Source organism: Triticum dicoccoides, chromosome 5A (assembly GCF_002162155.2).
Source record: "Triticum dicoccoides isolate Atlit2015 ecotype Zavitan chromosome 5A, WEW_v2.0, whole genome shotgun sequence".
Taxonomy (NCBI): domain Eukaryota; kingdom Viridiplantae; phylum Streptophyta; class Magnoliopsida; order Poales; family Poaceae; genus Triticum; species Triticum dicoccoides.
This window is the reverse complement of record NC_041388.1, coordinates 613,881,207-613,894,609: the sequence shown is the minus strand read 5'-3', so window position 1 is coordinate 613,894,609 and position 13,403 is coordinate 613,881,207. Positions and strand designations below refer to the sequence as shown.

The following is a 13,403-nucleotide window of genomic DNA, read 5'->3' as shown; positions in this document are numbered from 1 at the left end:
GGTCCAGTACTTCGTCGGTGAAACATAGGGGGTGTGTGGCACCCCTGTATCTGGGTGTACCATAGTGTTCGGATGTTTGTTGTGTTGCATCGTATGCTGGAGCGCGCCTGCGTGGTCCGTAGATGGATCTGGTTGCGCCGTCCTTTTGATGCGAGCCCTCGCGTGGATCGCGTATTGGCTTATGTGTAGCATTTCTTGCCACTCCATGTTGGCTGTGAGGTCATCTATCCGGCCAGGTGGCCGTTTTAATTTTTGGTTGCGGGGGATCTAAGGCCTCCTCATTGAATTCGGGTAGCAACTTCCGCTTCGGGTAGCTCTTGGTGGGGCGATTACCACCGTACTTCGCTGCTGCGTTGAGTACTTTGCTCCATCTGATTCCGAGTGTGTCTTGTGCAGCCTTGAGTCTTTGCTTCTACTTTTTTAGACTCCTCGCGGTGGCAACAAGCCTTTGACGGGCATTCTGTTGCTCCGGGTGTCTGTCCGGTGTGAAGTCGTCCAGACTATTATCTTTGACAGAGTCAGGTTGTTCGGCTTGATCCTTCGTGTTGCCGTGGTCCAGCAATGGTCCCCCCTGCTCTAACGCTGGGTCTGTATGATCGTTGTTTCTGTCGAGGCGGGATTTGGAGCGGCGTTTACGCCGCCTCTTTGACTGCTTCTCGAGGGGACAACCCTTCGTTGCGTCCTTCCGTTCCTCGTCGTCATTTTCTTTTGGTGTGTTCACCATGTATAGGTCATGTGGTGAAGTGTGCATCCAGTGCCCTGTGGGCAGTGGTTCCTCTGCGTCTCCCGCATGGTCGTCCATACCGTCGATGTCTTCGGAGTCGAAGTCGAGCATGTCGGTTAAGTCATCGACAGTGGCTACTAAGTGGGTGGTGGGTGGGCCGCGAATTCTTCGTCGTCCGCATCCCAGTCCTGCCGGACATAGTTCGGCCAGGATCCTCCTGACAAGGAGAGAGACCTTAATGAGTTCAATATGTCGCCAAAGGGTGAGTGCTGAAAAATATCCGTGGAGGTAAACTCCATGATCGGCGCCCAATCGGATTCGATAGGAACGAGCGCAAGCGGTTCGGAGTCCGTGGCCGGAGAAGGATCCGACAGTTTAACAACACGACTCTCATGCAAGATAAGGTCGATGTTCGGCTCGATCGCCGCTAAGCGTAAGGCTTCCGTGGCGGGGTCCATCCACCCGTCCGCAGAAGGCGCACCTGGCTCCGAATTGAGGGTCGGAGCGGCTGCCTGTGCGATCTCTTGAATACTATCCGATGGTAGAGCTAAATCGTACTCAACGTGACCGCGTGACGCACAAGGCAGAGGCTCGAATCCGTCGAGGATCAAGTCTCCACGGATATCGGCCGTGTAGTTTAAGCTTCCAAACCTGACCTGATGGCCAGGGGCGTAACTTTCAATCTGCTCCACATGGCCAAGCGAATTGGCCCGCAGTGCAAAGCCGCCGAACACGAAGATCTGTCCGGGGAGAAAAGTCTCACCCTGGACTGCATCGCCATCGATGATAGTAGGAGCCATCAAGCCTAATGGCGATGACACAAAGGAACTCTCAATGAAAGCACCAATGTCGGTGTCGACGGATCTCGGGTAGGGGGTCTCGAACTGTGCGTCTAAGGCGGATGGTAATAGGAGGCAGGGGACACAATGTTTTACCCAGGTTCGGGCCCTCTTGATGGAGGTAAAACCCTATGTCCTTCTTGATTAATATTGATGATATGGGTAGTACAAGAGTATATCTACCACGAGATCAGAGAGGCTAAACCCTAGAAGCTAGCCTATGGTATGATTGTGTGTTGTAGTTGATGTTGTCCTACGGACTAAAACCCTCCGGTTTATATAGACACCGGAGAGGGTTAGGGTTACACAAGGTCGGTTACAAAGGAGGAGATATCCATATCCGTATTTCCTAGCTTGCCTTCCACACCAAGTAGAGTCCCATCCGGACACGAGATGAAGTCTTCAATCTTGTATCTTCATAGTCCAACAGTCCGGCCAATGGAGATAGTCCGGCTATCCGGAGACCCCCTAATCCAGGACTCCCACAGGTGTCGTTGGATTATCTTGGGGGTGCCATGGGCATCCCCAAGCTTAGGCTCTTGCCACTCCTTGTTCCATAATACATCAAAAGAATTCACCCGAAACTTGAAAACTTCACAACACAAAACTTAAAGTAGAAAACTCGTGAGCTCCGTTAGCGAAAGAAAACAAAAGACCACTTCAAGGTACTGTAATGAACTCATTATTTATTTATATTGGTGTTAAACCTACTGTATTCCAACTTCTCTATGGATTATAAACTATTTTACTAACCATAGATTAATCAAAATAAGCAAACAACACACGAAAAACAGAATCTGTCAAAAACAGAACAGTCTGTAGTAATCTGTAGCTAGCGCAAGATCTGGAACCCCAAAAATTCGAAAATAAATTTCTGGACGTGAGGAATTTATCTATTAATCATATGCAAAAAGAATTAACTAAATATCACTCTTCAAATAAAAATGACAGAAGTTCTCGTGAGTGCTAAAGTTTCTGTTTTTTTACAGCAAGTTCAACAAGACTTTCCCCAAGTCTTCCCAACGGTTCTACTTGGCACAAACACTAATTAAACACAAAAAAACACAACCAAAACAGAGGCTAAATAATTTATTTATTACTAAAGTGGTCGGACCCTTCCCCGACCCTGCGCAAGCGGGAGCTACATGCACCGGGCTGCCCTTTTTTTTAAGCAGGAGCAAAAAGCAAGGAATAAAAATAAAATTGGGTTGCCTCCCAACAAGCGCTATCGTTTAACGCCCCTAGCTAGGCATAAAAGCGAGGATAGATCTAGGTTTTGCCATCTTTGGTAGGCAATCCATAAGTGGCTCTCATGATAGTTTCATATGGCAATTTTATTTTCTTTCTTGGAAAGTGTTCCATGCCCTTTTTTAATGGAAATTGAAATCTAATATTCCCTTCCTTCATATCAATAATCGCACCAACCGTTCTAAGGAAAGGTCTACCAAGAATAATAGGGCAAGAAGGATTGCAATCTATATCAAGAACAATGAAATCTACGGGCACATAATTCCTATTTCCAACAATAAGAACATCATTAATCCTTCTCATAGGTTTCTTAATAGTAGAATCCGCAATATGCAAGTTTAGAGAGCAATCATCAAAATCGCGGAAATCTAGCAAATCACACAAAGTTTTGGGGATAGTGGAGACACTAGCACCCAAATCACACAAAGCATAAAACTCATGATCTTTAATTTTAATTTTAATAGTTGGTTCCCACTCATCATAGATTTTTCTAGGGATAGAGACTTTCAACTCAAGTTTTTCTTCATAAGATTGCACCAAAGCATCAACAATATGTTCGATGAAGGCTTTATTTTGACTATAAGCATGTGGAGAATTTAGCACGGATTGCAACAAGGAAATACAATCAATTAAAGAGCAACTTTCATAATTAAATTCCTTGAAATCCAATATAGTGGGTTTAGCAACATCTAGATTTTTATTTCTTTCAATCCCACTTTCATCAATTTCATCATAAAAATCTAAATACTCCGAATTTTTAGAACGCCTTCTAGGTAAATGAAGATCATATTCAGTTTCATCAAGATTCATATTGCAAAACAAAGATTTAATAGGAGACACATCAATAACTTTTAGATCTTCATCTTGATTTTCATAGGAATTGGAAGAACATGCTTTAATAAAGGAATCTTTGGAAGCACGCATCCTAGCGGTTCTTTCCTTGCACTCATCAATGGAAATTCTCATGGCTTTGAGAGACTCATTGATATCATGCTTAGGAGGAATAGATCTAATCTTTAAAGAATCAATCTCAAGAGAAATTCTATCAACGTTTCTAGCCAAATCATCAACTTTAAGCAATTTCTCTTCAAGCAAAGCATTAAAATTCTTTTGTGAATTCATAAACTCTTTAACACTATTCTCAAATTCAGAGGGCATCTTATTATAATTTCCATAAGAGTTGTTGTAGGAATTCCCATAATTATTAGAAGGATTACTAGGATATGGCCTAGGATTAAAATTCCCTCTATAAGCGTTGTTACCAAAATTATTCCACTCAAAACATTGATTTCTTCTATCGCATGCACTTTTTTATTAGAAGATCTTTCAGTATGCCATTGAGAATAATTAACCATAATAGTATCTAGGAGTTTAGTAGCATATCCTAAAGTGATTTCCATAAAAGTGCCTCCTGCGGCCGAATCTAAAAGATTTCTAGAAGCAAAATTCAATCCGGCATAAAATTTTTGTATGATCATCCACAAATTCAAACCATGAGTAGGGCAATTATGTATCGTTAATTTCATTCTCTCCCGAGCTTGTACAACATGTTCATGATCAAGTTGCTTAAAGTTCATAATATCGTTTCTAAGAGAGATGATCTTAGCGGGAGGAAAATACTTAGAGATAAAAGCATCTTTGCACTTGTTTCAAGAATCAATACTATTTTTAGGCAAAGACGAAAACCAAGATTTAGCACGATCTCTAAGCGAAAAAGGAAATACCTTCAATTTAACGACATTATTATCGACATCTTTTTTCTTTTGCATATCACATAAATCAACGAAGCTATTCAGATGAGTAGCGGCATCTTCACTAGGAAGGCCGGCAAATTGATCTTTCATAACAAGATTCAACAAAGCAGTATTAATTTCACAAGATTCGGCATCGGTAAGAGGAGCAATTGGAGTGCTAATAAAATCATTGTTGTTGGTATTGATGAAGTCATACAATTTAGTATTATCTTGAGCCATCGCGACAAACAAGCAAACTAGCACACGAGCAGACAAGAGCAAACGGGTAAAAGAGGCAAATAGAGAGGGAGGATAGAGAGAGAGAGGGCGAATAAAACGCCAAGGGTGAAGTGGGGGAGAGGAAAACGAGAGGCAAATGGCAAATAATGTAATGCGAGAGATAGGGATTGTGATGGGTACTTGGTATGTTGACTTTTTGCGTAGACTCCCCGGCAACGGCGCCAGAAATCCTTCTTGCTACGTCTTGAGCTTGCGTTGGTTTTCCCCGAAGAGTAAGGGATGATGCAGCAGAGTAGCGTAAGTATTTCCCTCAGTTTTTGAGAACCAAGGTATCAATCTAGTAGGAGACCACGCTCAAGTCCCTCGTACCTGCACAAAACGATAGCTACTCGCAACCAACTTGATTAGGGGTTGTCAATCCCTTCACGGTCACTTACGAGAGTGAGATCTGCTAGATATAATATTTTTGGTATTTTTGGTATAAAGATGCAAAGTAAAAAGTATAAGCGAAGTAAAAAATCAAAGCAAGATTAAAGTGATGGAGATTGATATGATGAGAATAGACCCCGGGGCCATAGGTTTCACTAGTGGCTTCTCTCAAGAGCATAAGTATTCTACGGTAGGTGAACAAATTACTGTTGAGCAATTGACAGAATTGAGCATAGTTATGAGAATATCTAGGCATGATCATGTATATAGGCATCACGTCCGTGACAAGTAGACCGAAATGATTCTGCATCTACTACTATTACTCCACTCATCGACCGCTATCCAGCATGCATCTAGAGTATTAAGTTAAAAACAGAGTAACGCCTTAAGCAAGATGACATGATGTAGAGAGATAAATTCATGCAATATGAAATAAACCCCATCTTATTATCCTCGATGGCAACGATACAATACGTGCATTGCTGCCCCTTCTGTCACTGGGAAAGGACACCGCAAGATCGAACCCAAAGCTAAGCACTTCTCCCATGGCAAGAACTACCAATCTAGTTGGCCAAACCAAACAGATAATTAGAAAAAACTTGCAAAGATAACCAATCATACATAAAAGAATTCAGGGAAGATTCAAATATTATTCATAGATAGACTTGATCATAAACCCACAGTTCACCGGTCTCAACAAACACACCGCAAAAATAAGATTACATCGAATAGATCTCCACGAGAGAGGGGGAGAACTTTGTATTGAGATTCAAAAAGAGAGAAGAAGCCATCTAGCTACTAACTATGGACCCGAAGGTCTGAGGTAAACTACTCACACTTCATCAGAGAGGCTATGATGATGTAGAAGCTCTCCATGATGACGACCCTCTCCGACGGAGCTCCGGAACAGGCCCCAAGATGGGATCTCGTGGATACAGAAAGTTGCGGCGGTGGAATTAGGTTTTTGGCTCCTGTTCTGATCGTTTGGGGGTACGTAGGTATATATAGAAGGAAGAAGTACGTCGGTGGAGCTCCGGGGGGGCCACGAGGCAGGGGGCGCACCCTAGGGGGGGCGCGCCCCCCACCCTCGTGGCCGCCTCTTTGACTCCTTGGAGTAGGGTCCAAGTCTCCTGGATCACGTTCGGTGAGAAAATCACGTTTCCAAAGGTTTTATTCCGCTTGGACTCCGTTTGATATTCCGTTTCTTCGAAACACTGAAATAGGCAAAAAAAAACAGCAATCCTGGGCAGGGCCTCCGGTTAATAGGTTAGTCCCAAAAATAATATAAAAGTGAAAAATAAAGCCCAATGTAGTCCAAAACAGTAGATAATATAGCATGCGGCAATCAAAAATTATAGATACGTTGGAGACGTATCAGGCACCAATTAGAAGAAATTGTATATAGCTAGCTAATTGTATGTATATATATATATATATACATGTGTGTATATATGTGTGAATTAATGGTGGTTGTGAGACATTCAATGATATATATATATATATATATATATATATATATATATATATATATATATATATATATATATGATCGGTTCTACTAGAAATTCTATTTATATATATGCATAACGTGTACAATATGTAGTATCGAAAAATACCAGCAAACGAAAAAGAATTAAATGGCAAACATAAAATTAAATGAAAAATAAATAATAAACCCAAAACCCCCCTACCTTTTAATACCGGTTGGTGTCACCAACCGGTATTAAAGGGCTCCCTGCCCCCGGAGCTGGCTCGTGTCACGTGGTTGCCCTTTAGCACCGTTTCGTGCTGAACCGATACTAAAGGGGGGGGGGGCTTTAGTGCCCACACTTTAGTGCCGATTACCGAACCGGCACTAAAGGGCCTTACGAACCGGTGCTATTGCCCGGTTCCGCACTAGTGATACTAGGACAAGAACACCCCTTTAATATCAACACACAATAACTAACAGCTGAATTGAAATGTAAGGCAAACAACATGAAAGCAAATACTTCACATGAGCAACAAAGTGATGTAGCCACTGGAACATGGGAGCGTGTGACCGTCGACATGGTGCACGCGTCACCATGCACGTGGCACTCCTAAGTTGATGGAGGTGGCGCCAGGAATGGCATAGGCACGTTGACGGTCGGGATAGAAGGCATCGGCGGCAGCGTCATCTTGAGCATGGAAGGAATGGCGGGCATCGGTGGCATCGTCACCTTCGGCACAACAACGGCGGGCATCGGTGCCATGGTCACCTTAGGCACGACGATGGCGGGCATTGGGGGCATTGTCACCTTGGGCACCGCAGGAACAGCCGGCATGGGCGGCAGTGTCACCTGCGGCATGGTGGGCACAGTCGGCATAGGTGGCACAGTCAAGGACGACACCGTCGGCACAGCCGGCATCGGTGGCAGCGTCGGCATGGTCGGCACGGCCGGGAGGCCAGGGACAGCAGCCGCAGCGGGTGGGGCAGCCGCCGGGGTGGTGTCGGCCAAGTGGCGAGCGGCATGGCACGTCGTGCTGGCGAGGAGCGTGCACGCCATGATCATAGACAAGAAGCTCGTGGTGGAGGCCATGCCTAGCTCCTAGCTAGAGTTTCTCTCAGATGGTTTACTGCGAAGGGACTATGAGATGTCTCTGATCGTTGGGATGCAAGGACAGGGGTCGATGCCTGGAACTTATAGCCCAGGTGAGGTGATGGATGGCCTGATTAGATTGGTTGTTGGCCAGACTCGCCATGGTAGGCAACACAACTTTCTCCGGAACCATAGTTGGTAACCATAACGTGTTTACGTTAGTCAGAAGTGACAAAATGTTTATATGATCGAGAAGGAAATTAGTTGTAGCGGTCGATCGATGTGGATGCGATGCATGCATGGATGCCTCAATTTCTGTGTTTAGGTGAGGAGCTGGCGCTGCAGGTACCTCTCCTCGTCACTCTTTCTCCATGATAAACAAGTATTTCAAAAGGGATGTGTGCCGACTGCCGAGCCCCTCGTGCCTTGCCCACCGCAATGTGAAATCGAATAAGAAAGGGCGTGGCAACAGCCTGATTGATTTTGAATAGTCAATCCGTGGTAAACTTCAGATATTCGGTGAACATGGTTAAAAAAATTCAGTGCCATTCGTGTTACTTGGTGCTCGGTAAATCGACAGGTGCCTCGGATTTTTCTAGCACGCGCCTTTTAGGGTGGGTTGTTTGTGTAGTCTTTTAGGCCGACTTGGACGTTCTGATGTAGAGATGACGATTTCATGACATTTCAATGTTGTTTCCGTTCCTATTCCTTCATGTTCATCCGTTCAACTTCTTAAGTCAGTTGTAATGTGAACTTAACTTTTTGCAAAGTGCGTTTACGATGGTGTAACCTCCCGTGACAGCCTCAACTATTTGAGTGGGAGAAAAAAGGAGGAAATTGGTGGCCAACATCTGAGTATTTGGTGGACGGCCCTGCAGAAACATGCTTCGGCAGTTGGGCTAGGCAGGCAAGGAGAAACACACCACCATGATGTCATTCGTGCTGAGCCATCCAACACTATCCCTCAATTATTCACCTCTTTGTCCTATTTGTCTTATATACGTTAAGTTGGCGGTGTTTGGGAACACATCCGGACATGCCTATACAACCCCTAATTTGGGGATATGCTAAGGGATTCCGGATGTCCAGTTAAGTCCACGCGCAAACAAGGGATATCGTTAGAGTACAAAAGTGCTCGGACCGTCAAGTTTGGACATGTGAGGGCAAATTAGGGGATAGCGTTGGAGACATGATTGACACTAGTGTCTTGTGTTCAAATTAAAACTTCCTTTTTTAGGCTCATGTTCAAATGTTTGATCGTAAATAAAAGAAGCGGCCTTTACGCTTGTGTTGTGCCTACATCAAGATCTCAACATCAGTCAGCCGTCCTCCCCAAGAAAAGTCTCTCCTGCCTGTCATTGGCACCGCCGCTGGTTTGACTCAGTGGCCTTAGGGCCATGGCAGCATGGTGGATCTCGGTCCTTTCCGGCTGGAGGGCTCTGTTTTCAGTTGTTCCTTCGTGTTTTATTAGGGTTTGTGTCATACTCAGGAAGATGAGACGACGGTGGCTCCTTGAAGATGAAATAAGGTTCTCCCCGCCTAGCCCTCGTCCCGATGGTCTGCCTAGCATCGTTGGTGGGCGTGTGAAGGTGTGTCTCCGACGGATCTGTCATTGGTGGATTTGCTCAGATTTGGTCGTATTTCGTCTACGTTCATGTGTCTTCAGGTAGGATCCCTCCGATCTACGTTACTCTTTATCAGCGGTGGTTGTTGTTCCATTGCGCTGGTTCTATGGGGGCTTAACACGACGACTTTCTGACTATCTGCTACAAAAAGTTTTGCCCGGCTACAGTGAGGGAGGGGCGATGACGGCAGCGCGACTTCAGCTCGTTACAGTTTTTGTAGTCGTCGCTAGGTGGTCTACTGATCTGGATGTGATTTTTATTATTTTTGATGTTCGTCGTGTTGGCATGATTGAAAATAAATAAATAGAAAGTTTTTTTAAAAAAAATCTCAACACTAGTCAGTGCCACTAACAACAGTACAAACGGCAAAGGTTTTGTAAAAGAACAAGGTCATTGACAACAATGGTAGGGTTCCGGCGACATTAAGTGGCGCCGAGCAGAAGTTTAGGTGAGGAGACCAGACGACTCTTTGGTTACTCATTTCGAATCTGTCAAAAACAGAACGATGTTCGATTAATCACTCAAGTGAAAGGGCCACGCTACGTGTTCTCGGCGGAAATTCAAAAATGATCCGCTGCCTCACTGACCACTGATGGATACACTAATGACCGTCCGATCTACCAATGTAACGTAAGTAGCCACCCTTTGCAACTAGAGTGGTATTTCTGCAACGGTCTGCTTATTCCAATCGCCCAAGCCTGTTTTTATTTTTTGCAACAGCTATCTTATTGTAGAAATTTTTCGCAACAAAGATCTTGTTCCAGAAATTTCAAAGATGGCCCGTGCCTGTATTTTTTTATTTTGTGCAACAGAGATCTTGCTTCAGATTTTTTTTTGCAACAAAGGTCTTGTTGCAGAATTTCAAAGATTTCTGTATATGGTTCCTCTTTGCTCTTTTTTGCGAGGATATGGTCCATCTTTGCAACAAGATCTTTGTTTCAGAAACACGTTGACTATTGCAAGAAGAGCTTTATTCAGAAACAAGCTCCCCCGACACCATCATTCACCGCGAGCTTCGCCGGATGGTGGCCGCCCCCATCTTCGCGCCGCCGCCGGCGAGCCCCGGACCTCCGACCAAACTCACCTCGCCACCATCCTCCACTTCCTTTTGTTTTCTCCATCTCTCTGTATATCTCGCCGCAGGAGCGCCGTTCGTCGGTGCAGTCGCGGGTCCTCGATGTGAAGCTCGCCGTGAACCCTGCCAGACCTCGCCGAGACAATCTCCCGCCATTCCCGAGCGTCCCCACCTCCTGCCCGCGGGTCTTCCTCGTCGGATCCGGTGAGATCCGGCTGGAATCTTTGTCGTCGTCGCGCTCCTAGCCGCACGAGTCTTCGCCCCCGCGGCTCCCGAACGTCCCTGCCTCCTACCCGCGCGCCATCCTCATCAGATCCGGCGAGATTCCTCGCCGCCATCACGCTCCTGGCCGTACGAGTCACCGCCGCCGCAAAAAGCCTGACAATTGCAAAACTCTCTTTTTCGAAACAAAGCCTCAGTTGCAAAAAACACATGGACACGTGGTGCTCTTGTCCATCAGATCATTACATTAGACGATCTGACGGACACGGAGCCGGTGGACGCGCTTGCGAGATCGGCCGGTTGAAGGTTAGCTTTTCATAGAAAATATGAAACTTTTGTGATTGGTAAACAATTACATATAGACAATGGGACGACCCAACAGACTAAGAATACATACACTGAGACGTAAAAAAAAGTAGGATCTACTGATACATCGCGCTTAAAACGCAGAACTTGCATGTAAGAACAGTAACATATGTGTCGTGACCACGGAGTGACCTGGCGCCACTCTCACATGGAAGGAGCCCCATCAATACACATCATGGACAGGGCCAGATCACCGGCGCGCGCGCGTGGGCGCGTCTACGCCGACGGGGGTGGCGCCGCAAACGGCATAGGCACGTTCACATTCGGGACGAATGGCAAGGGCGGCAGCGTCACCTTGGGCACGACAATCGCGGGCATCGGCGCCATCATCACTGTGGGGAGGGTGACCTTGGGCATCGGTGGTAGCACCGCCTTGGGCACGACGATGGCCGGCATGGGCGGCAGGGTCACCTGCGGCACGGTGGGGAGGGTGACCGACGGCATGGGTGGCATCAGGGTGAGCGTGTCCGCGGGCAAGGTCGGCATGGCCGGCAGTCCAGGGACGGCACTAGCAGCCGGAGCGGCAGCCGCCGGGGTCGTGTCGGCCAGGTTGCGAGCAGCGTCGCACGTGCTGCCGGTGAGAAGGAGCGCGCACGCCATGATCATGGCCAACATGCTCGCGTTGGAAGCCATGACTAGGGCTACCTAGGACCTGCTAGGTAGGTACTAGACAGTTACAGAGAGTTTTTTCTCGTGTGTGGGAGGTGATTGCAAGATGCTTCTTCTGCTCTGCTGCGATGTATGGACACGGGTGGACAAAATTACTGTCCTGACCTAAAAGGCTAACAAAATCCCTATCTGACCTCGTTTAAAAAAAATCGATTTTGACCTCTTTGGGTGACGCCAACATCCCTGGCGTCTGGGTTGCGAACCAGATGCCAGGAACCCTGGCGTCTGGCCCTTGGCCCGCACTGCCCGCCTGCCCGTTGACCTGCTGACGTGGCAAAGGGGCCAGACGCCAAGGACCCTGGCGTCTGGCCCTGGTAAGTGGATAACACCACGCGCGGGCCCAGCCCACCCATCCCCAACCTCTCCCTGCGGCGGCCGAAGGCAAGAAATAGAGGGGCTTCTCTCCTTCGCCCCTCTTCTCCCTCACACCAAATCCTCCCTGATCTACTCCATCCTCCATATAAATTTGTGGATCTGAGGCCCCCAAGCATCCTTGAGGTATTCTCCCCCATCCCCTCTAATTTATTTGGGTTGAGTCCTCTTCTTTATGATGCATTATTCAACACTAGGTGATGTTAGATGAGTAGATGGTTTCTCTGTTTTAGGAAATTGTTTGTAGTTGATAGATGATTTGGTAGGCAGTAGATGATGTGTAGTTGAACATGTAGGCAAAATCAATTCCGTTTTGTGCATATGTTGTCCATAGGGATTTTTTTTAACTAAGAGGGGTGATGAATACATGATTTTTGTATGTAAAATAGACTTGTTTGATAATTTGGTTTGATAGATGGTGTGTGTATGTGGTATAACAATACAGTTCAATTTAAATATGATGTCTCTATGTGTAGATAATCCTATTGTTGGCATACTTTAGTTGCAAAAGATATGGTGAAATTCGGTACTCTAGATGATATGTATTTGCATATGTGACACCATATTATTTGAAAAATTTATTTGCTTGAGATGATGTTGGTATGTTTAAGAAGAATTATGTGTGCATATGAAGAAGAAAAAAATGATGTGGTTATGTTTGAGAAGAATGGTGTGTTCATATGGCATAACTTGGAGAAGAAAATTGTATTGTTTGATATTGTTCATGTATTCATAGATGTTTGTGATTTGTTTTGTAGGATGGCGGATGGTGATGGACCTTGGTATGACGGATTAATCGATGAGTGGGATAAGGAGCATCGTGCTCGTGCCATTGAGAACGGACATGTAAGAAGCAAGACTTATCAATTTTCGCTGTTTCTCATTTGTGTTCTTCTATTGATTAAAACATCACTTTATTTGCAGCTTGTAGTTGCTATGCGCATGAGGGGACATTCGGCTGATGACTTTACTTACGACCCGCGGTACGAGCCTTACAATCGGAGATTGGGTCTTCTCCCATTCGTGTTGCAGTTTAAGCGACGCGCTCCGCCGGTGAACCACGCGGTGCTGACCGCACTTGTGGATCGTTGGAGGCCGAAGACTCACTCGTTCCACCTTCCATTTGGGGAGATGACGATGACCCTTGAGGACATGGCTATGATAAGTGGCCTTCCTATCAACGGACAAGCTGTTACCGGTCGTGTCAGTGCCGTTAATTGGTGAGAACGGACTTGCATTTTAATTGGTGTTCAGCCCGACGCCCCTGAGGAAGGCAAGGCCGATACCGCGAGAGTGAGGC

The 13,403-nt window shown here is 46.0% G+C and overlaps 2 protein-coding genes across 2 annotated transcripts; both read right to left on the bottom strand.

The window, feature by feature from the left end:
• Positions 1-7,119: 7,119 nt before the first annotated feature.
• LOC119298098 (protein PELPK1-like) lies at positions 7,120-7,832 on the bottom strand. The gene has a single exon (XM_037575616.1). The coding sequence runs from the start codon at positions 7,772-7,774 to the stop codon at positions 7,295-7,297; it is 480 nt and encodes a 159-aa protein (XP_037431513.1). The 5' UTR covers positions 7,775-7,832; the 3' UTR covers positions 7,120-7,294.
• A 3,446-nt stretch (positions 7,833-11,278) lies between these two features.
• Positions 11,279-11,695, bottom strand: LOC119298096 (protein PELPK1-like). The gene has a single exon (XM_037575615.1). It carries the CDS (start codon positions 11,693-11,695, stop codon positions 11,279-11,281), a length of 417 nt encoding a protein of 138 aa, XP_037431512.1.
• Between the last annotated feature and the right edge of the window lie 1,708 nt (positions 11,696-13,403).

Coding starts and splice junctions, on each gene's coding strand:
- LOC119298098 (XM_037575616.1), bottom strand. CDS start 7,774: ATGGCCTCCACCACGAGCTTCTTGTCTATGATCATGGCGTGCACGCTC.
- LOC119298096 (XM_037575615.1), bottom strand. CDS start 11,695: ATGGCTTCCAACGCGAGCATGTTGGCCATGATCATGGCGTGCGCGCTC.